The sequence below is a fragment of the Pleurodeles waltl genome, chromosome 5 (assembly GCF_031143425.1).
Source record: "Pleurodeles waltl isolate 20211129_DDA chromosome 5, aPleWal1.hap1.20221129, whole genome shotgun sequence".
NCBI classification, from domain to species: Eukaryota; Metazoa; Chordata; class Amphibia; order Caudata; family Salamandridae; genus Pleurodeles; species Pleurodeles waltl.
The window spans coordinates 263,062,073-263,086,682 of NC_090444.1; the positions used below are offsets into that span (position 1 = coordinate 263,062,073).

The 24,610-nt window shown below is 46.0% G+C and overlaps 1 protein-coding gene across 2 annotated transcripts in view; it reads left to right on the top strand.

Moving 5' to 3' along the window:
• The window catches only part of DYNC2LI1 (dynein cytoplasmic 2 light intermediate chain 1), a 271,075-nt gene that overhangs the window by 149,983 nt on the left and 96,482 nt on the right, over positions 1 to 24,610 (top strand). The window contains exon 8 of one of the 2 annotated variants that reach the window (XM_069233995.1): positions 22,287 to 22,364. The exons of the other annotated variant lie outside the window; for it this stretch is intronic. Within the exon in view, the coding sequence (XP_069090096.1) occupies positions 22,287 to 22,364 (78 nt within the window). The remainder of the gene's footprint in view (positions 1 to 22,286; positions 22,365 to 24,610) is intronic. 2 annotated transcript variants of the gene reach the window in all.

The window sequence follows — 24,610 nt, forward strand, 5'->3', positions numbered from 1 at the left end:
ACACAGCTCTTTCTTTTCCTGCTAGCTGTGTGTAGGAAAGTAACCACTTTCTTGGCATGGTTACCCCCATTTTTTGCCTGATGTAAGTGTGCCTGACCGTGTTCACTGGGACCCGGCTAACCAGGACCCTAGTGATTATGCTCTCTCTGCCAAAGCTCTGTAATTCACCCACAATTGGCATACTGGCACCCCCTTATAAGTCCCTAGTATATGGTACCCAGGTACCCAGGGCATTGGGGTTCCAGGGGATCCCTATTGGCAGCAGAGTATATTTTGCCACCCATAGGAAGACCATGCAAAGACTTCTGCAGGACTGCCATTGCAGCCTGCGTGAAAAGGTGCAAGCACTCTTTCTGATGGATACAACTACCTGTGGATTCCTCCCCTAATGAATACTCCCATTGCGCCAGCATTCAACGAAATCTTCTTCCTAGCTTCTGCACGTCGACGAGGACGTCACAATTGCCCATGCAATGCCGTCTGACGTCATACAGGCAATAAGAGGTCCGTGCCGACGTCAGTTCCCTTTTTTTCCGTGCCATTCGAAACGCTTATCTTCGAGGGAGCTACTGTTGCTGTATCGACAGTTACAGTGTGTTTACGGCTATTTTTACTTTGGGACATTACAATGTCGCAAAGAAAGTCAGGATTCAAGCCCTGCCGTGAGTGTGGTGGCAAAATGTCGGTAACGGACCCACATTCTGACTGCTTGTGGTGTCTTAGTTCCGACCACGATGTTGATAAGTGCGATTCTTGTCAACATATGAATCCTAAGGCCCTGAAAGAGCGTGAGGCCAAGCTTTTTCTTGCGAAATTGAAAAAGGAGGAGAAGAGACATCACCGAAAGTCGTCGTCACCGAAGTCTCATCGGCGTCATCGGGACTCCCGGCGTTGTCGAGAATCACGGCGCCGGTCGAGTAGGGAGAGGTCTCGATCGAGGTCTCCATCAACTCGACGTCAGAAGACTTGGGAAGTCAGTCCCACTGTCACTCCCCACCCTACGACGCCGTTACCATCTCCGGCTTCACCGACTTCACCCATGTCATCGGGCCATCCTCCTTCAGTGTTCGAGGTTCCGCAGCCTCAGATGTTTTCTCCGTCTTTGCAGACGTCGAGACCGGCGTCGGTGTCGCCTTCGAACCAGGCACCCCAGTACCCGGCTTTCCCGGCCCCTGGAGCTGATAGTACCGCATTCCTGAATGCGATGTTTTCCATCTTCCAACAGATGGCTCCAGGTGGTGGACCGGCTGGTCCTTCGGGCCCTTTGGCCTTCAACATGGGTGCTCCGGCTCCACTTCGACCGGCACCCTTTATGCCCTTTCTCCCCCAGGGGAACGTGGGCTCGGCGCCGGTATTGGCTCCGGTAGCTTCGGCTCCTGAGGCTTCGGTTCCTACGCCTTCGATGTCTCAGCCAGTGACGCCGACTAGACCTCCTCCGACTCCGGGATAGTCTTCACACCGTCCGGCTCCTTGTTCGGCTCCGAAGAGAACTATGGTGCCTGTAGACCCGGCGTCTGACGGATCCGAGGATCGGCGTCATTCTTCGATGTCCACTGACGCCATGTCGACGCCGAGGATAGAGGAGAGGCTGCACTCGAGGAGGCTTGCTCTTCGCCTCCTTGAAGAGCAGGAATACCAGAGGCAAGCCTTGGAGGAAGGTGAGATCGCGGACTCTCGTGAGGGTCTCCATGGAATTGACACTGCTAGTGGTCTGGATACCTCCCCTGAATGAGACTTGTCATCACCTGGGAGTACACAGAGGAGGCGGCCACTTTTCATTCTGTCATCAGAAAGGCAGCTGACTTTCTGGACCTCCCTTTGCCAGTGACTGAGGCCAAGCAGAACATCTTGACGGAAGTGTTGCACCCTGCCTCTACATCTGCAGAGCCACTTTTGCCTTTCAATGAAGCACTACTGGACCCCATTATGGAGGTCTGGAAGAAGCCAGTGTCTTCTTCAGCCGTCAATAGATCTGTGGCTCGGAGGTATCGGGTTGCACCGGCTGACCCAGGTTTTCTTTCCAGGCATCCAACACCTGAAAGCCTGGTGGTCCAGGCTTCGTGCTCAGCAAGATCTGCTCCTTGGTCCTTTCCAGCTGTACCCTCGGATTGGGACTCTAAGAAGATGGACATGTCATCCAAAAAGGTGTTCTCGTCATGTAGCATGGCGTTGAAGTCCACCAATGCTACATGCATTTTAGGAAGATACATTTATGCCCTGATGGACGAGATTAAATTGACGCACACAGAGGTTCCTCAGGAATTATTGAGTCTGGTCTCTGACGCTCAGGCAGCTGCAACCCAGGTTATTCAATCTGGGTTGGATACATCTGACTCGGTTGCTAGAGCAATGGGCACTGCTGTGGTTACGAGGAGGCAGGCCTGGCTTTGTAGCTCTGGATTTTCCTCTGATGTGCAGTCGACCCTATTGGACCTTCCTTTTGATGGTGACAAGCTGTTTGGTGCCAAGGCAGATTCGGCCTTAGAAAGGTTCAAAGTGAGTAGGGCCACAGCCAAGTCGCTGGGCTTGCAAGCCACTTCTTCTACTTCCTCCAGATTTTTTAGGAGGTTTCGAGGATTTGGTCGTGGTTCCTCCTCCTCCTCCTTTCAAGGGAAATTCCAGCAACCCACCTCTGCTCTCTCCTATAGATCTTTCAGAGGGAGGGGTAGGGTCCGTACCAGGGGAGCCACTCAGCAGCACTCTGCCTCTTCCTCATCCTCTGGAGGGGTGCAGCAGGGGAAGCAGCCTTAGGCTTCCACCAATTCCCTCTCACTCCACTCCTGTAGGGGGGAGGTTACTGAATTTTCTCCACAAGTGGGAGGTCATAACATCAGACTCCTGGATTACCAGCATTGTGAGAAAAGGCTATACCCTACCTTTTCGGGAGTTTCCGCCCCCCATCCCGCCCCGCCCATCTTATTGTTCAGAAGAACACCTCCTGTTGTTAGAACAGGAGGTTCAAGTCCTCCTTTCAAAGGGCGCGGTGGAGGTGGTTCCAGAGCAGGAAAGGGGTCAAGGCTGTTACTCGAGATACTTCCTGATTCCCAAGAAGGATGGTCGGTTGAGACCAATCCTGGACCTGAGGATCTTGAATTGGTTCCTCAAACAGGAAAAGTTCAAGATGCTGACCCTAGCTCAGGTGCTTTTGGCGCTGAACAATGGAGATTGGATGGTGTCTGTCGACTTGCAGGATGCTTACTTTCATATCCCGATACTCAAGTCGCACAGGAAGTATCTCCGGTTTGTGGTGGGGTCGCAGCACTATCAGTTTGCGGTCCTCCCGTTTGGTCTTACTTCAGCACCTCGAGTCTTCACGAAGGTGATGTCGGTGGTTGCAGCGGAGCTCAGAAGGAAGGGGATAGCAGTATTTCCTTATCTGGACGACTGGTTGATCAAAGACAAGTCTCCGGAGCTCGTGTTGCATCACCTGCAGTCGACAACCCAGTTGTTGTTCGACCTGGGTTTTTCGGTGAACGTGCCCAAATCTCACCTAGAGCCCTCTCAGCGCCTCCTGTTCATAGGGGCAGTACTGGATACAACATTGAATCGAGCCTTTCCTCCGCCTCAGCGGATTCAGGACATTCAGGCGTTGGTTCCAATGTTTCGAATTGGAGCGGTTATTCCGGTCCTCAAGGTCCTACGTCTGCTTTCTCTGTTTGCTTCTTGCATACTGTTGGTCACGCATGCTCGCTGGCACATGAGGGCTCTTCAGTGGTGCCTCCGAAGGCAGTGGTCTCAACACAAAGGCGATCTTGAAGGCTTGGTGAGGATCTCCAGAGATGCTGCCACGGATTTGAAATGGTGGATTGCGGACAGCAATCTTTCCCGAGGAAGGCCGTTCTCGCAAGCTCCACCGGTGGCCACAGTAATAACGGATGCTTCCACTCTAGGGTGGGGAGCTCATCTGGGGGACCTGGAAATCAAAGGTCTTTGGCCTCCAGTAGAACAGATGTTTCATATCAATCTGTAGGAGTTACGGGCTGTACGTCTGGCTCTCAAGGCCTTCCTCCCATCCCTTCGCGGTCAGTCGGTTCAGGTCCTGACGGACAATACTACCGCGATGTGGTATATAAACAAACAGGGAGGGGTAGGGTCGTACCTTCTCTGCAGAGAAGCTCTTCGGCTATGGTCCCGGGCAAAGGACCATCAGATTTGCTTGGTAGCAAATCATCTGGCCGGAGTCTTGAACGTACGTGCGGACAATCTCAGTCGCCATTTCTCGGCCGATCACGAGTGGCGGCACCATCCAGATCAAGTCCGTCTAATCTTCCAGATGTGGGGGTTTCCTCGGGTAGATCTGTTTGCCACCCGGGAGAACTCGCACTGCCCGTTATTCTGCAGCCTCCAATATCCGGTACAAGGAGCGTTGGGGGATGCGTTTCAGGTGACCTGGTGCGACCAGTTGCTTTACGCGTTTCCCCCCATACCCTTGATTCCTCTTGTATTGAGGAAAATACGCCAAGACCGGGCCCAAGTCATCTTAATAGCTCCGGATTGGCCAAGGAGGGTATGGTACACGGACCTTCTCCAACTCTCACTGTGCCCTCCGCTCCGTCTTCCTCTCAGGGCAGACCTCCTCTCGCTGTCGCAGGGGCAGGTTTTACACCCCCACCTCCAGAGCCTGCACCTTCATGCCTGGAGATTGAACGGCGCAACCTGAGTTCTTTCTCTCTCCCGCCTGATGTAGTGGATGTTATCTTAGCGGCCAGGCGACACTCCACTAAATCTATCTACGCTAATAGGTGGTCTAAATTTGTGGTTTGGTGTGGAGAGAGGCAGATTGATCCCTTACGTGCTCACTTGTCGGATGTTTTATCTTTTGCATTGTCTCTAGCACAGAGGGGTTGTGCAATGGCTACGGTTAAGGGATACTTGTCTGCCCTTTCAGCCTTTCTTTGTCTTACAGACCAGCCTTCTTTGTTTAAATCCCCTATAGTACTTAGGTTCTTGAAGGGTCTTATAAATAAATTCCCTCCTACTCCTTTTGTTATGCCTCAGTGGGATTTGAATTTGGTTCTAACTTTCCTTATGGGGTCCCCTTTTGAGCCTATGCACTCTTGCCCCATGAGATTATTGGTCCTAAAGACGGTCTTTCTGGTTGCAATTACTTCTGCAAGGAGAGTGAGTGAGTTGCAAGCTCTATCTGTAAAACCCCCTTATACATCTTTTTATGGGGATAAGGTGGTGTTGAGGACCAAGGCTGCTTTCCTACCGAAGGTTGTTTCACCCTTTCATATGTCCCAGACGATTACTCTTTCCACGTTTTATCCTCCGCCTCATCCTTCAAAGGAAGAAGAGAGACTTCATCGCTTAGATCCAAGGAGGGCGCTAAGCTTTTATATAGACAGAACGAAGGATTTCAGGCTGGAGGATCAGCTCTTCATCGGGTACGTGGGAAAGAGGAAAGGAAAGGCAGTCCACAAGAGAACTTTTTCCAGGTGGGTTGTTCTTTGCATTAAAATGTGTTACTCTTTAGCAAAGAAAGAACCCCCTGATGCTATAAGAGCTCATTCCACCAGAGCTAAGTCGGCCTCTTCGGCCTTGGCTAGGGGTGTTCCTGTGGTTGACATCTGCAAGGCCGCAACTTGGTCATCCCTTCATACTTTTGCAAAGCATTACTGCTTGGACTCTGAGGTCAGAAGGGATGGCCATTTTGCACGGTCGGTGCTGCAGGATTTCTTGGTTTGACCATTCAGGCACCCTCCACCGAGTGCGGTACTGCTTTGGGACTCTATTCATTAGGTGAGGAATCCACGGGTAGTTGTATCCATCAGAAGAACGAGTTACTTACCTTCGGTAACGACTTTTCTGGTGGATACATTAGCTACCTGTGGATTCCTCACGGTCCCACCCGCCTCCCCGTTGCCTGTCTGTTCTAGACAAGTAATTCTTGAGTGTGCTCCTCTTGGTTTTGAGGACTTGTATATATTCTGTATATATATTCATGTTGATATATATTGTTCATATATTTGTTTATTTGTTTAAAAAAAAAAAGAAGGATTGAGTTATTAGAATGATGTATTTATTTGGAATATCATTAAATTTTGCTATTTGTTCTTTCATTTCAATGGCCTATTATTCTCAGGCACGTAAAAAATGTTGGTACTGACGTCGGCACGTCGGCGAGGACCTCTTATTGCCTGTATGACGTCAGACGGCAATTGTGACGTCCTCGTCGACGTGCAGAAGCTAGGAAGAAGATTTCCGTCGAATGCTGGCGCAAAGGGAGTATTCATTAGGTGAGGAATCCACAGGTAGCTAATGTATCCACCAGAAAAGTCGTTACCGAAGGTAAGCAACTCGTTCTTCACTGCCATTGTCACTGCACTAGGTCACTTATAAGTCACCCCTATTGCAGGCCATCCAGCCCTGAGGGCAGGGTGCAAAGTATCTGTGTGTGAGGGCACCCCTGCACTAGCAGAGGTGCCCCAACGACCTCCAAGACCATTTACCCAAACTTAATGAGAAAGGAGGCCTCACAGGATTTGGTTGACTTTGTGGACTGTTTTGTTAAAGCTTTAGAAACCTGGTTACATGGCAGCCAAGTGTCTGACTATGAGGGCTTGTATAATCTGTTACTAAGAGCATATTTTAAATAATTGTGTGTCTGACTTGTTGCACCAGTACTTGGTAGACTCAGATCTGACCTCTCCCCAAGAATTTTGAAAGAAGGCAGACAAATGGGTCAAAAGAAGGGTGAGCAGAAAAGCTCATACAGGGAAAGATGGTAAGTCTCATGACAAAGGTAGGGACAAAGATAAAAGTAAAGAGTCTTCATCATGCCCACAAAACTCTTCTGGAGGTGGGTCTAAATCCTAATCTCATCACAATCAGAAGAAAAAGCCTTGGTGCTATATTTGTAGAAACAAAGGCCATCAGGCAGGAGACAGCTCTTGCCCTAAGAAAAGCACCAAACCTCCCACCCCCACTACCCCCACTGCTACAACTAGTGTCCCTAGCAATAGCAGCGGTGGTGGGAAAACTAATTCTACAAATAGCCAGTCCAAGGGTGTAGCAAAGCTCATTCTGGGAAATGTAGTAGAAGTTGGTTTTGTTAGGGAAACCACTGAGGCTGTTTTAGTCTCTGATGGTGGCATTGACCTTGCCACCCTTTTTGCATGTCCCCTTAATATGGATAAGTACAAGCAACAACCCCTAATAAATGGTGTTCACGTTGAGGTCTACAGGGACACAAGTGCTGTCACCATGGTGACTGAATCACTGGTGGCTCCTGAGCAACACCCACTTGGTCATCAGTACCAAGTGACTGACACCCACAACAATACTATGAGCCACCCCAGGGCTGTTGTTGATCTTAACTGGAGGTGTGGAGGGGAGGGGTTTACTGGTCCTAAAAAAAGTTGTAGTGTCCACAGACCTACCTGTAGAGTGTATACTAGTGAACGACTTGGAGACTTCATCTTGGGCTGAAGTAGAGCTGGAGGTCCACACAGCCATGCTGGGCATTCCTGGGCATATCTTTGCTATAACAAGGGCTCAGGCCAAAAATCAAAGGGAATAGGGAAACTTGGATCCTGAAACTATGGACCAAGAATTCCCAAAAGCAGGGCTAGGAAGGTTAAGACATATCCCCTATTCCTCCCTCCAATGATGATTTCCCCTTTTGAGGAGGAGGAATCAACCCTTGGACAGAACCTACACCTGAAGAACTTCAAGCCCATACAGCTGAACTCTTAGGTGCAGGGGGGGTTGCCAGGGAGGAGTTAAGTGTGGCACAGCAACCCTGCCCCACACTTGAGGGTTTAAGAAAGCAAGCTGTCGGAGAGTAGGCAGGGGATGTCAGTGGCAACCACAGGCGGTACTGGGAAAACAATCTCATGTATTCATAAGCAAGGAAACCCAAACCTGGTGCCACCAGAAGATTGGTCATCCCTCTGCAATACAGAGAGCTTTTGTTGACTTTGGCACATGACATTCCCCTTGCTGGACATTCATTTGGGGCAAAGTAAAACCTGGGACAGACTGGTCCCTCACTTTCACTGGCCACACATGTCAGAAGACACAAAGGAGTTTGTCGTTCCTGTGTCACTTGTCAAACCAGTGGCCAGACAGGTGGCACCTCAAAGGCCCCCTTAATCCCACTGCCAGTGGTTGGGGTACCCTTTGAAAGGGTAGGGGTTGATATTGTTGCCCCCTTGACCCTCCCACAGCTTCTGGAAACAGGTTCATACTGGTGGTGGTGGACCATGCCACCAGTTATCTAGAAGCCATACCGCTTAGGACCACTACAGCTCCTGCAGTGGCCAAAGCCCTACTGGGAATCTTTTCCAGGGTGGGTTTCCCAAAAGAGGTTGTATCAGACATGGGTAGCAACTTCATGTCTGCATACTTGAAAGCAATGTGGAAAGAGTGTGGTGTAACATACAAATTCACTACACCCTACCATCCCCAAACAAATGGGTTGGGTGAGCGTTTTAATAAAACATTCAAAGGCATGATTATGGGACTCACTGAAAAACTCAGGAGGAGATGGGATGTCCTGGTACCATGCCTCCTCTTTGCCTACAGGAAGATACCCCAAAAAGGAGTGGGCTACAGCCCCTTTGAATTCCTCTTTGGTCACCCTTTTAGGGGTCCATTAGCTCTTGTGAAGGAGGGTTGGGAGCAACCCGTGAAGCCCCCTAAACAAGATATAGTGGATTATGTGCTTGGCCTCAGATCAAGGATGGCTGAGTACATGAAGAAGGCCAGTAAGAACCTTCAGGCAAGCAAAGAATTGCAAAAGCAATGGCATGAATAGAAGGCTGTCCTGACTGTGTATTAACCAGGGCAGAAAGTTTGGGTCCTGGAGCCTGTGGCACCAAGAGCACTCCAAGACAAGTGGAGTGGACCACACATCATAATGGAGAAAAACGGTGATGTCACTTATTTAGTTGACCTTGGCATTCCAAGAAGCCCCTCAGAGTACTTCATGTAAACCACCTAAAGCCCTATTATGACAGGGCTCACTTAACCCTGCTTATGGCTACTGATGAGGGACAGGAAATGAGTGACCCCTCTCCCTGACCTCTTTTCAAATTCTGCATCTGATGGTTCAGTTGAGGGGGTGGTCTTAGCAGATTGCCTTTCTCAGTCTCAAAAAGAAGATTGCAGAAATCTCCTAGGACAGTTCTCAGAACTGTTTTCCCTTACACCTGGTCAAACCATATGGTGTGAACACACCATTGACACAGGAGACAGCCTTCCCCTCGAGTAAAATCTGCAGGCAACCTGACCATGTAAGCGACTGCATCAAAGCAGAAGTGCAGAAGATGCTTGACGTAGGAGTGATTGAGCACTCAGATAACCCCTGGGCTAGCCCAATGATACTGGCCCCAAAACCACTGTTTCAGATTAGGAAAAGAGAGATGAGGTTTTGTGTTGACTATAGGGGGCTCGGTACAGTAACTAAGGCAGATATTCATGCAATCCCCAGGGCAGATGAGCTCATAGATACATTGACATCTGCCAAGTATCTCAGCACTTTTGACTTTACGGCAGGCTATTGGCAGATTAAGTTGTCAGAAGATGCTGAACCTAAAACAGCATTTCAACCATTGGAGGGCACTACCAATTCACAGTAATGTCCTTTGGTCTGAAGAATGCACCTGGTACTTTTCAGGGGTTGGTGAATACAGTCCTCCAAGGTCTGGAAGCCTTTAGTGCAGCATATCTAGATGATATAGCTGTCTTTAGCTCCACCTGGGATGACCACCTGGTCCACCTATGGAAAGTTTTAGAGGCTCTGCAAAAATCAGGCCTTACTATCAAGGCTTCAAAGTGCCAGATAGGGCAGGGATAAGTGGTTTATTTGGGACACCTAATAGACGGGGAACAGATTCAGCCACTACAGGGGAAGATACAAACCATTTTGGATTAGACTCCCCCTACCACACAGACCCAAGACATCGCCTTTCTAGGTCTCACTGGTTACTACAGGAGGTTCATTAAGAACTATGGCTCCATTGTTGCCCCACTAATGACCTCACCTCCAAGAAAATGCTTAAGAAAGTATTATGGACAGCCGGCTGTCAAAAAGCTTTTGAGGAACTTAAACAGGCCATGTGCTTGGCATCTGTTCTAAAGAGCCCAAACTACTCCAAGAAGTTCATGGTTCTGACCGATGCTTCAGAGGTGGGGGTGGGACAGTTCTTTCACAGCTTAATACAGAGGGCCAGGATCAACCAGTAGCTTTAATCAGCAGAATGTTGACCCCCAGAGAAAAGCGTTGGTCAGCCATAGAGAGGGAGGCCTTTGCTGTGGTCTGGGCCTTGAAGAAGTTGAGACCATACCTCTTTGGTACTCACTTCAGACAGACCACAAACCTCTCTTATGACTTAAGCAAATGAAAGGAGAAAACCCAAAATTGTTGAGGTGGTCCATTTCCCTACAGGATATGGACTTTACAGTAGAACATAGACCCGGGAGTAACCACTCCAATGCAGATGGATTCTCCAGATATTTTCACTTAGACACGGAAGACTCATCTGGACAAGGTTAGCCTTCTTGTCCCTCATTTGGGGGGAGCGGGTGTACGAAAGTACCATCTTTCTTGGCATGGTTACCCCAATTTTCTGCCTGATGTCAGTGTGCTTGACTGTGCTCACTGGGATCCTGGATACCAGAACCCCAATGATTATGCTCTCTCTCCCAAAACTCTGTATTTGACCCACAATTGGCATACTGGTGCCCCCTTATAAGTCCCTAGTATATGGTACGTAGGTACCCAGGGCATTGGGGTTCCAGGGGATCCCTATGGGCTGCAGCATATATTTTTGTCACCCATAGGGAGCCCATGCAAAGGCTTTTGCAGGACTGCCATTGCAGCCTGCGTGAAAAAGTGCAAGCACCCTTTCACTGCCATTGTCACTGCACCAGGTCACTTATAAGTCACCCCTATAGCAGGCCCTCTAGCCCTTAGGGCAGGGTGCAAAGTACCTGTGTGCGAGGGCACCCCTGCACTAGCAGAGGTGCCCCGACGATCTCCAGGACCATTTTCCCGGACTTTGTGAGTGCGGGGACGCTTGTACTGGACATAGACCATTACCTATGTCCAGCTACATAGTGGTAACTCTGTACATAGGCATGTTTGGTATCAAACATGCTGGAATCATACCCCAATGCTTTTGCAAGCATTGGTTGTATGATTCCGTGCACTCAGGGGGTTCCTTAGAGGACCCCAAGTATTGCCATTTGAACCTTCTGAGGTTATCCAGGCAGCCCCAGCTGCTGCCACCTCACAGACAGGTTTCTGCCCTCCTGTTGCTTCAAAAGCTTGAGCCCATGAAGGCAGAAAAAAGGATTTCCTTTGGAAGAAGGGTGTTACACCCTCCCCCTTTGGAAATAGGTGATACAGGCTTGGGAAGGGTAGCCTCTCCAAGCCACTGGAAATGCATTGAAGGGCACCCCCCCAGTCCCTTCTCTGGTGCGAAACTAGACAAAGGTAACAGAAGTGCTCGGAGCTCCTCCAGAGAGTCCCTGGGTTTTGCCATCTTGGATTCAAGGTTGGCAGGGAACTCTGGGAGCATCTGAGTGGCCAGTGCCTTCAGGTTACAGCAGAGATAAGTGCTTACCGGGTTAGGTGACCAATCCCCCTTTCACGGCTATTTAGAGTCTCGCCTTTGGGTGGTTCCCCAGAATCGGATCGCAAGACTCCAGCAGGAATCCTCTGCATCCTCCACTTCGACTTCTCACTGAGGAAACTGCATTGGAACTCTACAAGATGCAACAAAGAAGCAAGATGCTTCTGCAGCTTTGTATCTCTGGCTCCTGCCAGCAACTGCAACTGTTTCCCGGTTGTGCATCCACTGAAGTCCGCCGGTCTTCAGCCTGCATCAGAAGAGCAAAGGAATCTCCTTTGGGGTGATGGAGTCACTCCCTTGCTTCTCCAGGCACCAACTGCGACAACAACCGGCTGTGTGGATCCCCTTTTCTGCTGAGCTACGTGGATCCTGCATCACAGGTGGTGGACTGAAGTGGTCCTGACGGTCCTCTTTTCCAGCTGTCCCACTTTGGTGGAGATGAGACCTGGCCTCCCCACGCAAGACAGTACCCCCGTGCACCGCATCTTTTGCAGCTGCCAAGGCTTGTTGACATTGATCCTCCAAGTCCTTCATGCATCTTGTAGCTCCGACCCCCAGCACTCTACCTTGTGACACACAGCTTCCTGAGTGGTTCTCCAGTGGCGTGGGAGCCTTTGTTGTAGTGCTGCATGGGCCTCTTTTGCAACTTGCTGTGGGACTCCTATGTGCGCTGCCTAGTTTTCTGTGTGTTCTCTGAGTTGCTGAGGGCCCCCTCTGGCTCCCCTCCTGGGTAGAGTCCACCTGGTTCTTCCTGGTCCCAGGCAGCGCCATTTTCCTCTAACTGCGAGCTTTGTGTGTTCCAAGGCTTTTTGACGGACTCCGACGACGCAAACCCGACTGCAATCCTTCATCCGCGTGGGACATCACTTGCACCCTCCAGGAATACGCTTCATCTTCTTGGGTACAGTGGTGACTTTTCTTTTCACCGGTGGTTCTCCTTTTGCTCCCCTCTTCACACTACACTTGCTTAGGTGGGGGACCATCTTTCGTATTCCACTTTCTTAGTATATGGTTTGTTCTCCCCCAGGCCCATTTCTAGCTATTGTGATTTTCACTAATTGCACTGTTTTCTAACTGTTTTTATGACTATTTCTGCACATTAGTGTATATAATTTGGGTATTACTTACCTCCTAAGGGAAAATAGTCTTTATGGTATTTGTGTCACTAAAATAAAGTACTTTATTTTTGTAACACTGAGTATTTTCTTTCATGTGTGTGAGTACTGTATGACTACAGTGGTATTGCATGAGCTTTGCATGTCTCCTAGATAAACCTTGGCTGCTCATCTGTAGCTACCTCTAGAGAGCCTGTCATCTAGACACTGCCTACACTACACTAGTAAGGGATAACTGGACCTGGTATAAGGTGTAAGTACCATAGGTACCCACTACAAAGCAGGCCAGCCTCCTACGCTGTGAATGACCCTTGTATCCGTATGCACACACCTCACACAGTAACAAGGGTCGTTCCAGTCATAAAGTGTCTAGTACAGTGGAACAATTTTGGGAATTGGGGGTGGTGCCTTCAATTTTATAAAAATTCCATGCATCATGCAAAGAACAAGTGTAGCAAATGAGCCACTCTCGTACCGCAAGAGTGGTTTGGGTGTACTATGTAGCTGGTGGTGCATTTTGTAGCACACTATCATAAATATATGACTAAAGCATGGTAGGGTACTTACTTTCATTTACAGACATTAAAAGTGCTACCAAATTTGCAAATGATAATGTTTGAAAATCGAGTTTCAACAGATATTTGTCATTTGAGCATCACCAAGTAAAGTATCTTGATTTGTTTTGAGCTTACTAAAATCTTTGTTTTCATCTCAGTTCATAATTACAAAAAAAACAATCTGTGCTTTTCTAACCAATGAATATTGGGATATCGTACCACCATTTTAATTTTCTTTTGTTTGTTACGAAAAATTACATCCTACACCCTGTCCTTTCAATCCTGCAACATTTTCTTAAATCCTCTCACTTTACAGTCAGTGAAAAAAACTGTAAACAACAATTACCATGAAAAAAGAATAAGAAGCAATTTGTCAGAGCCATATCCTGAAATCTGACCTCTGTGTTTGAACAAGGGAAATGTGACATGATAAAAACAACATTTAAAGACATATTTATTGCTTATTAACTTGGGTACTCCAGCTTGGCTGTTTGTGGGGGTGCTGCAGCACCCTACACACCCCTACTTCCAGCACGTGTGGTATTGAACATTAACACATATAAAAGAACACATACAAATCACATACATGTTTGTATCAAGCATATGCATACCATAAATAAAACAAGCATTTTCAATGCAACAGGGCTCGCATTTGCTCGAGTTGGAGCTATTTGCGTTGTAAACTCCTAACCTAACATTTCTTGCCTCACAAATTAAAAGAAAAAAAACGGAGCGCGATCGCGCTGAAATTGAAAATGAAAAAAACAGAGCGCAATCGCGCTATGTAAACCCCATCACGACCGTGCTGTGGGAAAAATTAACAGATAAAGTAGTCCAGAAACCAGGCTCAAAACATCGAGCCTCGTATGTTTCTAGTAGTTTAACCAGTGCTGTGTAGGCGGGCTAAACACCGGAAAAGGCATGACGTATGCATGCCTTTCACAAATGAAAGCAAAAAGATTTTAAAGAGCAAGCCCAGGAACCAATGAAAGAGACTGACGTGACCTGGGCGTGGTTTGAAGCCCAAAGAGAGATTACTTTATGGATGGAGCGCTTTGCGCTCACCCATAAAAAGGCAATGGAACCAAATAAAAAAGACATTGCATTCGACCATTTGTTATATTTTAATGTCACATACGTCAATTTTGCATCGGGAATATTACCATCTGTACATAATTGGAAGTATAGTCACGAGATTTCATGATAATTTCCGTTTAGAAAGTTTGGACTTGATACGGTGGCCAGAAAATGTTGCTTAAAACTGCCTCTGTGTGTTTTCCTGAATGGTCACTGCGCAGCTTCTGTTTCTCGGCTGTCGCACGTGAGGGATACAGCACTAAGTTTGGGGAGGCTTCCAAATGTACGTTGATAATAACACTGCTATCTATGTTTTTTTTTTTTGATAAACAAGTTTTATTGTTTTGAGAAAAATAATAAACAAGCAACAAGGAACAAAAACTGTGATATGTCAAGCAGAGCGCAATTACAGTTCCATATAACATTGTATACAAGGTTAAGGACATTAGTGATTTTCAAACAGATAGATACCATATGGGAAGTCAAAGTTTAGAACTGTGGGATTTGTCTATTGCCTTGGTTCCAGTACTGCCGTCTTGGCCAGGTTCCCATCTTCTACTGTATTATAGTAGCAAGTCTACCCATCTCCCCCATATCTTTTCAAATTTCCGGGGACACCCTCTAGAATCATAGACCACCTTTTCTTGGGCCGCACACCAGTCTACCCCTTTCTTCCATTTATGTAGTTTTGGGCCCTCGGGGGAGATCCATGTTGCTGCTATGTCCCTTTTAGCTATCAACAGGGCTGTGGTTACCAGTGCTCGGTGAGCCCGTGTTCCTCTCATGCCCTCCAATACGCCCAGCAGGACTAATTTGGCAGTTCTTTGTATTTCACCATTTAAGACTTTCTCCAGCACTCGAAACACTGATTCCCAATAGGACTGAATCACTTGACATGACCAGACCATGTGGAAGAAATCTGCAGGTTCGAGCAAGCATCTTGGGCATTGGGCCGAGGGTCGTAGACCTGCGCGGTATAGCCTAGCAGGAGATAAGTACGCACTGTGCAAGTAATAGAATTGCACTGTGCGGAGCTTGGCCGACACTACTAAGGACCTGGGTGCCATCAGTGCTTCCCTCCATTCTGTGTCTTCTAGGGCTCCCACCCATGCTTCCCATCTGGGTCTAATGAGGTTCACGTCTCCAGGGGCATTGTTAACTAACATTTTATAGATTTGGGAAACCCCTTTCCCTCCCAGGTTTCCCATGAGTAGTTTGGCTTCTAGCGGGTTAGATTCTGGTAGAGAACTTGCCGTCGGTATGTGGGTTTTTAAAGCATGCCTGAGTTGGAGATATCGGAAGGATTGTGTTGGGGCTAGTTGAAAATCCCTCCTTAAGTCTTGAAAAGATTTCATGGAGTCCCCTGCCCACACGTCACCAACCAGGGAGATGCCCACCAGATCCCATTCCCGGAATCCCTCTAGAGCTGCAGTTGCGCTTAGCCATTTCCCTCTCCACAGTGGTGTTTGGTGTGTAACAGTGGTATTCCAGTGGGTGTATCTCAGGGCAGCTCGCCATGTCAGGAAAATCACTTAGGTAACATCTCCCATCTCTCGGGCAGGGGGTTCCCGTACATGATGTCTAAAAGTCGGGGAAACCCTAGGGTCTCCAATTCTACTCGGTAGGCTGGGTCTCCCCATCCCCCATTAAACCAGTCGTGTATCACTATTAATTGGGAGGCTAATTAGTAAAGGTAGGGGTCTGAGGCACCCAGGCCTCCATCGTAAATCCCTCTTCCTGCCAGTCGAAACAATCTCGTGAGTGCGCCAACGGAATTAGTATGGATTTAGCAGGGTTCATTTTCAGACCTGAAGCCACTTCATAGCGTTCCAGTAGTCTGAGGCATCTCGGGCCTGTTACACTAGGCTCCTCCACTATCTATGTTTTAACTGTAAAGGCTATCGATTAATCTCTTAAAAACTGTGTAAACAGTGTTTAAGGGCTGTACACAGAAGGCATGCCCCTTTCGAACTATAAGTGACTCTAGCATTGCAAAATTAATTATTTGAGTTTAGCTCGGACCCTAAAAATATATATTTTTTTATGTATCGCTCAATAAGTCGTTTTTTTCTTTTACTGTGGTCTCTTTAAAAGTTTGGTAGAATAGGATAAAGTATGTGGTACATAGCATTACCCCAGAGTGAGGTATTTACCACGCATGGTAAATACCTCCTATTCTGAGTTTTTAACATACAAATCAGACATAACTTGCAGAATCTGTATTTAACACACTGAATTCTGCATATTTTGCCTTTTTTTTACTCACCTTTTCCTACATAATTTCGATAGATTTGACAGATTCCATCAGGAAAAAATTGTCAGTCTATCAGGGGAAAAAAACTGTTAAGTGTTGGATAATTATTACACAACTCGTAATTCCGATCAGAGATCGTAGTTTAGTCCTGCACTTGGAATGAGACTCATTTCATTATAAATGAAAGGTGTTACTTTTGTATAAATTATTGGTATTCATTTTATCAGCCCTGAAAGGTATTACTATTACCCACTTTAATGATATATATTTGATTGACCTCTGGAGGATGACACCCACGGGTGGTTTAGCTTACTGTAAGAACTTTTGAGCTTACAACTCACATCAGAAAGAGCAAATCTGTGCAGTTCTGCAATATGTGAGAGATAAACCTAGATAACCAGGCTTTTTCTTCTAAACGAACTGTCTTTGTCATTGATTTGGCACTTTTGGATGTGTGATTGTACGGATTGATGAATGGGAAAATGCAAGAATGAGTTGAAGGATGGAATATATCCTTTATGGAGAGGAGGCTAGACACAGTCCTTTTTTTAATTCATTAAATATTTTTGGAACTCTGTTTGCCGACAGGTTGTTGATTTGGATTGTTTGTGTGAGCACTCTTAAGTGCACACATTCTAACATAATCTCCTCATCCCTATAGCAGCTGTCAAGATGACATGCTTTTATATGTCTACCTTTGTGACAGTTCATGATTTCATGATGAAGTGTAGGAACACAGGGTAGGCTTTCTTTCCTTTCTATAATTGTTCATCTCATTCATTGCACCATTTTTAGGGATTTTCATGGAACGTGACTCTACGTCCATTGTGGTCAATATTTCGGTTGTGCAGTCAAATGTCATTCTTTTAACTCCTGTCTTATCTGTGATGATTCAGTAAATTGACACATTTAGATAAGATGTTCCAACACTTAATCACATCCTAAAGCAATGCGAAGGGCCTTCATATTTATGAATCTTTGATAGATAATCATTTTGGCTGAGCCTGCCTAATTCTTTCATACACCAAGGGTATTTTCAATTTCAGATTCTAGTTCTTTGCAGTCCAAAATATTGAATGTGATGTTTTGTCTATTGTATATTTGCCTATGGTAAAGTGAAAATCTAATATAAAACCATGTGAGGGGTGATCCTATGTAGCACACGTTGAACAAAGACTCCCAAAAGTGGAACCATCTTCTTGTGCATAATTCACTAACTCCTCAATAGGACACCATTCACTCAGCATACATTCTTCCAGTTCAAAATAAATATATTGGGGTAAGTGTCAACACAGGACACTACAATTTATTGAAGGAAAAGTCTCTGGGCAGGCTGTATGTTGCCTCTTGGATACAAGCATGGAGTTCCGGGCCCAAGTTCTAAAGGGATTCCAGGTCCAAGCATGCCTACAGGCCATATCTCCAGCCACACTCTGAGTGCATCATTTTAGGAGGCTCTTAAAAATCACGTTGGTAACCATGGCCTTGTTTTATCCTGCTAAAACAACAAAGTGGCTGAGGATTATCAAGGAATCCCTCCTCCCATCCGTAGGAAGCATAACTCCATGAAATGTCTTCAGTATGCACTTTTATGCTCAATTGAGCACCACGAATGGTCAATAGGTGATGCTCAGCACTGAAGTAACTCTAAAGTTAATACATAAACACTTGAATATAATGAAATTGTCAAACCCACTATTTGAACATCAGTGTATGAGGAATGTCCAGAGAGGACAGTCAGTTTTAAGATTAATGTATACATCTCCAAACAGAACATCAAAGCATTGGCAGGTTGCCAAAGGGTTTGTTCCAAGAGAGTTAAAGCTGAAACTGCACAACTCCTAGACCAGGGTGAATAGTGCAGTGGTACTGTAGCCCACTGAACCCCAAGAATGGCTTAATTTTACTACTCGACCATGGACGGGGCAGAGGGAAAGGGCAAAGCACCCTTCCTGTGCCAGTGTCTTGGCCATTATTTTGTTGGCAGAGATGAGCAGGACTGTTTCTTCAACATTTACTGGTACATTCAGACTTGCTAGATTTAAACCTAACATGATTTACAGGCCGACCTGTGTTCTAAGATGATTATTTTCTTGTAGATTTGAGTCTGCTCCTAAAGATGTCTACTTTCAGTCCGTTATCATACCACAGTGTGAGAAAGGGCCTCTTTGACATAGTAGTCCACCACTTTTTGGCTGGAAAGGATATGGTTTCAAACTGTAAGTGCCCTGGGCCCCTGCTAAACAGATTCCCAGGGCCAGATCTCTTTCCCTAAAACTGTACTATGTATTGGCACTTCAGCCACCCTTGTAAGTCCCTAGTAAATGGTACACCTGATACCAAGGGAATGGGCACTGAAGTGGCCCCCCAGAGCTGCAGCACCAAATGTGCCACTCTGAGAGGCCGCACCAAATGTGCCACTCTGAGAGGCCCTTACACCAGCCTCATGCAGACTGCCATTGCAAGTGCATGACAAGGTGTATTTAAAAGTTGCAAACTCAACATGGCTCTCACCTAGAGTACCCTGTCTACTAACCCTGCATGCACAATAGGTAAGTCACCCCTCTGGCAGGCCTTACATCCCTAAGGCAGAGTGCACTGTAATGCATTTGAAGGCATATGTTTGCATGAGCAAATATGCCCCTACTGTGTCTTTACAAAACCTTAAGACATAGCAGGCGTGCAGGGGAGCCATAGTAAATGCATGTGCTGGACACTGGTCATTACGACTTCCTCCGCTACATCATGGCCTCTCTGAATACTGGGTTGTTTGGTATCAAACAACTCAGAATAATACACCCACACTGATGCCAGTGTTGGATTTATTATAACATGTACCCAGAAGGCACCTTCGAGGTGACCTCTGCAAAACCTACTAGCCCTGGCATGGTTGCTGATTATTTTTCACCAGCCTGCCACCGCCAGACACAAAACTTGACTCCTGGGCTGAGAAGCTCTGTTCTCATGAGCCAGAACACAGTCTTTCCTGGGTAGAGGTGTTACACCTCCCCCCACTCCCCAGGCAGGCACCCATGCTCAGCGGCCAGCTTCAAAGGCTTTACTGCCTTTAAAATCTGACCCCTGACTCTGCTGCTAGCAGCAGACAGCCGCCCAACTTTTTTTCTCACACTTTGAGAAGGAAAACCAACAGAAAAACTTAGAGTAGATTGAGTAGCCCCCTCTGCCTGCACCAACCCCCCAGGTGTGACAATCGAGGTGACCACTCCATTTTATTTTCCTCCATCTTTGATGACAGGAAAATAACCTCCCAAGGTTAGTGATGTGACCCCTTCTCACAGGAAGTGGTCCCAAAGTGGGTGTAGCCACCCCAAGGAAGGTGGCCCATTGACCACTACCAGGTAGTCCCCTTAATGCCCACTAATTGTAGTATTTAGTGAGCATCCCTAGACCTGCAGATCAGATTCAACAGACACAAGAAGACCAACGACAAAGAAGACCCAAGGCTCAAGAACAGAAGTCCTGCTGCAAGAACAAAAAGGCGCTGAAACCTGCGTACTGCACCGAGCACTCGACAATCGCCGCTGAGGTGTTGACTGGACATTGGACAGACTCTAAGAAACCCCAGACGACCTCCGACCATCTAAAACCTGCCAAGAACCTCCCTCTAGAATGAAGGCATCACTCGCTGCATCCAGTAGGCAAGAACCAGTGAAGTCCAGTTCACTGCCCGTCCACTGACCATTGAACCGGACACAGCAGCCAGACCAAATTTCTCCTGACAGACTCTGAGGACAAACCCTGCCAGTGTGGCAAGTTTGGTGGTACTGCGACCTCCAGCGGCTGAGACGTGCCATAGCCCTGGGGTACTGTACTGCACCCCCTTGTTGGACACTCCGAAGAATAGTCCAGTCTGGACTCCCCGAGAACTAGATGCAACACCAGTCGACGGACCTTAGGACACCCAAGAACCACCCCCAGAGTGGCCCTGCTGACTTGAAATCCACCCTCAAAGTGACCTGCACCTGGCTCCAAACACTCCTTGACGCACGACCCTTGGCTGACCTATCTGCCCTGCACCCGTCCTCCCTAGCTACTTCATTGGAAAACCAACTGTGCTCTAAGGGGTCCGTAACCTCTTCCGACCTCTACATTCCAAGGGTACCCACCGGACTTACCTTTAAGTCCACCTCTGCAATGTGATTCCAAGTGGTTACCTTCTTCGTTCTGCACCAGCTCCAAGACTTTAAGATGCTGCTCCCACTTTAACCGGGAACCGCCCGAACATGTCTGGGTGGACCACAGGACATCTCGACGACCTGCACCTAAAAATAGAAGGTGATGCTTGTGAGAGCATTGCCTGATTTTGTATGCATTTTTAACGTTTTCTCCATTGATTCCTAGGTTGCGTAATTATGCACAAAAATACTATTTTGCTAAACTTTAAAAAATCATAGCTTAGAAAGTACTTACCCGATTTTGATGATCTTAGTCTTAAACATTTTATAAAAATCAGAAGTATTTTTTGTAAATTGGTCTTGAATTATTCTTTTGAGTGTGTGTCCACATTTATTGATGCTGTGAGTACAACAAACGCTTAGCACATCTCCAAGATAAGCCTAACTGCTCACTCACACTACCACAAAAACAGAGCACTAGGTGGTCTGCTTTTTACCTCTGGATACCAAGGTGGGGTTGCTTGAATTCTCTACACAGTGCACATCATTTGTGTACACTATATAGAGAGAGACAGCCTCTTACACACATTATATTCTGTCAATGTTTATGACCAAGCAAAGAGTATCAACAGCCCTAAAATGTGCTTGCCTGTAACCTTGGGTTTCAGATTTGGGCAAACTACTCACATTTTTACACACTCAACCATACCTCCCTCATTTTTAGAGGCTGGAACATTGCATTGTGGCAGTATGACCTGGCAGTGCTTGGCGTTTTTAAACTTGCACTTTTATGTATTTATGTATGTATACAGTATTTCTATAGCTCAATCCTAGCCAAAAGGCAGCAGAGCACTGTGAATGGTCAAATGCAAGTTTAAAGTCACTGCGTATTAGGGAGGGAAGCTGATTTGTGGATGGTTAATGCATTGTGATGCAGCGTTTTGTTTTTAGAGGTTTTTGTTTTCAACTCTTTCCTTAACTGGAGCAGCCTTGGCGTGTTCCCGATGAATACAGGGATATTTTTCCAGATCTTTAGTGCATGGATGGAAAATGCTTGTTGTCATGTTCCATGCTCCTTTCACATTTGTAGGTTTTTAAAAATCTTCTGAGGTCTACCTGATAGTCTGTGGTAAGAGAAAGACAAAATAAGCTTTTACAATACATATTTACCCATTACAGGTATCTCAGCACTCAAATACTCCTTTGTAACTTTAGATTGCAATTTTATTTTTTAGAACATAATTGAAAGATTTGCAATGTGAATTGAATAGTCATTGAAGCAGCTCTGACTCAAGCAGCCTTCATGCTTTCTCTTTTGTTAATGGCTGATTTCTTATGTCAGTATAAATTCTACTCTTATTGCTGCTATTGGTGCTGGGAAGTTAATATAAGTGAAGATATTTATCAACAGTAAGAAGAAGAGTGCAAGTGTGTGTGTAATTTCTTGTTCAATTAGGAGCTAGCTATTAAATGAAATTTCAATACTGTTCTCGTTAATGGCTTTTACACCTTTGTGCTCAGAAAATTAGTAATGTATCTTGTTCTTTTACTTCACATCCATTTAGGATTTTGAATCAGAGAAGAGGAAAATAATATGTAAGACACTTCGGTTCGTTTCACATTATTATGGAGCATCATTAATGGTTTGTGTGGTTACTCTTTCATTGTTTCAAGCATTGTTTATTGAATTATATCTAAGACTGGCTATTTTTGGTACTGTTAATGCAAAAGCGTATCTAACGGGTAATGCACGTACAGAATGAAAATATTTTTTCCAATTTGTGAACACATCCACAACTGAAAGAGAGTAGAACATTCACCAGTGGATGGTTGTTTATAGTTTGGCACTTCTGTGAAACAGAGTTAGCTCCTGATATGAAAGTGAACAGTGTTTTGTTAGGGTAACATTAAGGGCCTGATTACGACTTCAATGGAGAGGATATCCCGCCCGCCGAATTACGAGTCCATTATATCTCATGGATCTGGTAATATGGCGGGCGGGATATCCGTCACATTTGGGACAGAGTAATCCCTTCCGCCGAAGTCGTAATCAGGCCCTAAATGTGGTCCAAGCAATGGTCACTAAATTTGTAGAAGTGTTATAGTTCAGTATTTCTGCTCTTCATATGGCCTTCAAACGTAATCCAGACAGGATGTCCCTGTAAATGAAATAATTAATCACACATTGGCTTTTACTACAGTTAGTAATGGTTGGGTAGAACTGAATTAATCAAGATAATGTTCCTACTCGCCAATCTTTTGTTGTTGGTTCCATTAGAATTGCAATCAAACAGGTTGATAGAACATCCATGGTACTCTGCATTATTTCCCATGCAGAATTTTGATCTGTGGAGCACAACTTGCGCCAAATGGATCCATAGGTATTGCCCTTCAAAAGCAGCAGGGGTGTTGCGCAATGTGATTGATCAATCAGGTACAGGTTGTGAGTGCTGTCCCTCCCGACCGCACACTCACATGCCCGAAGGGAAACCACACAGCACACTCATGGTCAGAGGCAAGTCGAAGTATGATCTGTAAAAGAAACAATTATGATCTTTCTTGCAAATAACATTTGTCAGCTGAAATGTGCTCCCATTTTCCTTTCCTAGTTTTATGACCAGGAGGACATTAGGGTCATTGGCTATAATTTCTGCAGGTTCTGGCGAGCCATTTGGGGATTCCGCCCACACCTCAGCACCAGGGCTTTTGTCAGTTGAACCAAAACCTCCCTTTCCTTGTACTATCAGAAGAACTGGGGCAGTCCCCTTCCTCACCAATCCTCCATACTCTGGACTTATGACAAGTTGGGCAATTTTGTAAGCATGTAGGTCAAGATCTGCAGATTCTGATGTGGTTCTGTATGGAGCTGAAGCTCCAGCTATTATTTCCCAGTACACAATGGTGTTGGTGGCCAGATGTGGTTGTATCGGAGTTTCAGCATTTTGTAATGGTCTGTTATTCAGAATCTGGAGGGCTTCATTTAAATGCTCTCTCCAGTTTTTCAAAGTCCCATGAGATAGTTTTTCAGTCCAGAACCCCATGGACACTCCGGTTCTTCTCTGCTTTTGCTACCTGCTCCAATCTTTTTATAGTCCCTGGATAGTTACATGCAACACAATGTCTCCTTCCTGCACTGTCCACAAGCCTAAAACCTGTTGAATTATTTCTTTTGCCAAATCAAAAACGCACTGCTGCTCTTCACCCCATTCAAACTCATGTTTTTTTTTGTCACTTTGTACCAAAGAGTTAAGATTTTACTCAGATGAGGGTCACGCTGTCTCCAAAAATCAAACAATCCCATGAATCGCTGTGTCTCTTGCTTAGTGCGAGGAGTAGCAAACTCCAAAATCTTTTGTTTTACCCGTAGCAACATCTCTCTATGTCCTGGCCACATTTTACTTTGCAAAAGCTCTGTGAATATATCTTTAACATCCTTTACTTCTTGCTGGGTGTAACCTTTAAAAGAATGCATTTCAACTCCTGCCAAAATCTGTGGGCTGCTCTGTATTTTTTGTCTAAATATTAGCTGAGCACGAACTATGTTCTGCTTATGTAGCTCACATTGCCCCCCCCTTTTTTAACCTTCTCATTACTGGAGTGTGAAAAATCAGCTTTCCCTGTGACGGCTTGGTAGATATCAGCCTTATCTTGTTATAACTTATTCTGACAAGACAGCATAATTACAGTATTTATTGTGTCAATAAATTGTTTCTCTAATTTCTTTTTTTTCATTTTCTAGCTACTTACATCTCTCATGCATTTTTCTGTAAGCAGACAAAAGTATCCAAACCCTCCTGTCAAGATCAAAAGAGACATCATTCCGTTCAAAAAGCACCTTTTTTAAACATATTAAGTGCAGTTATTAATTCTGTTTTGTCCAGGCACCCAT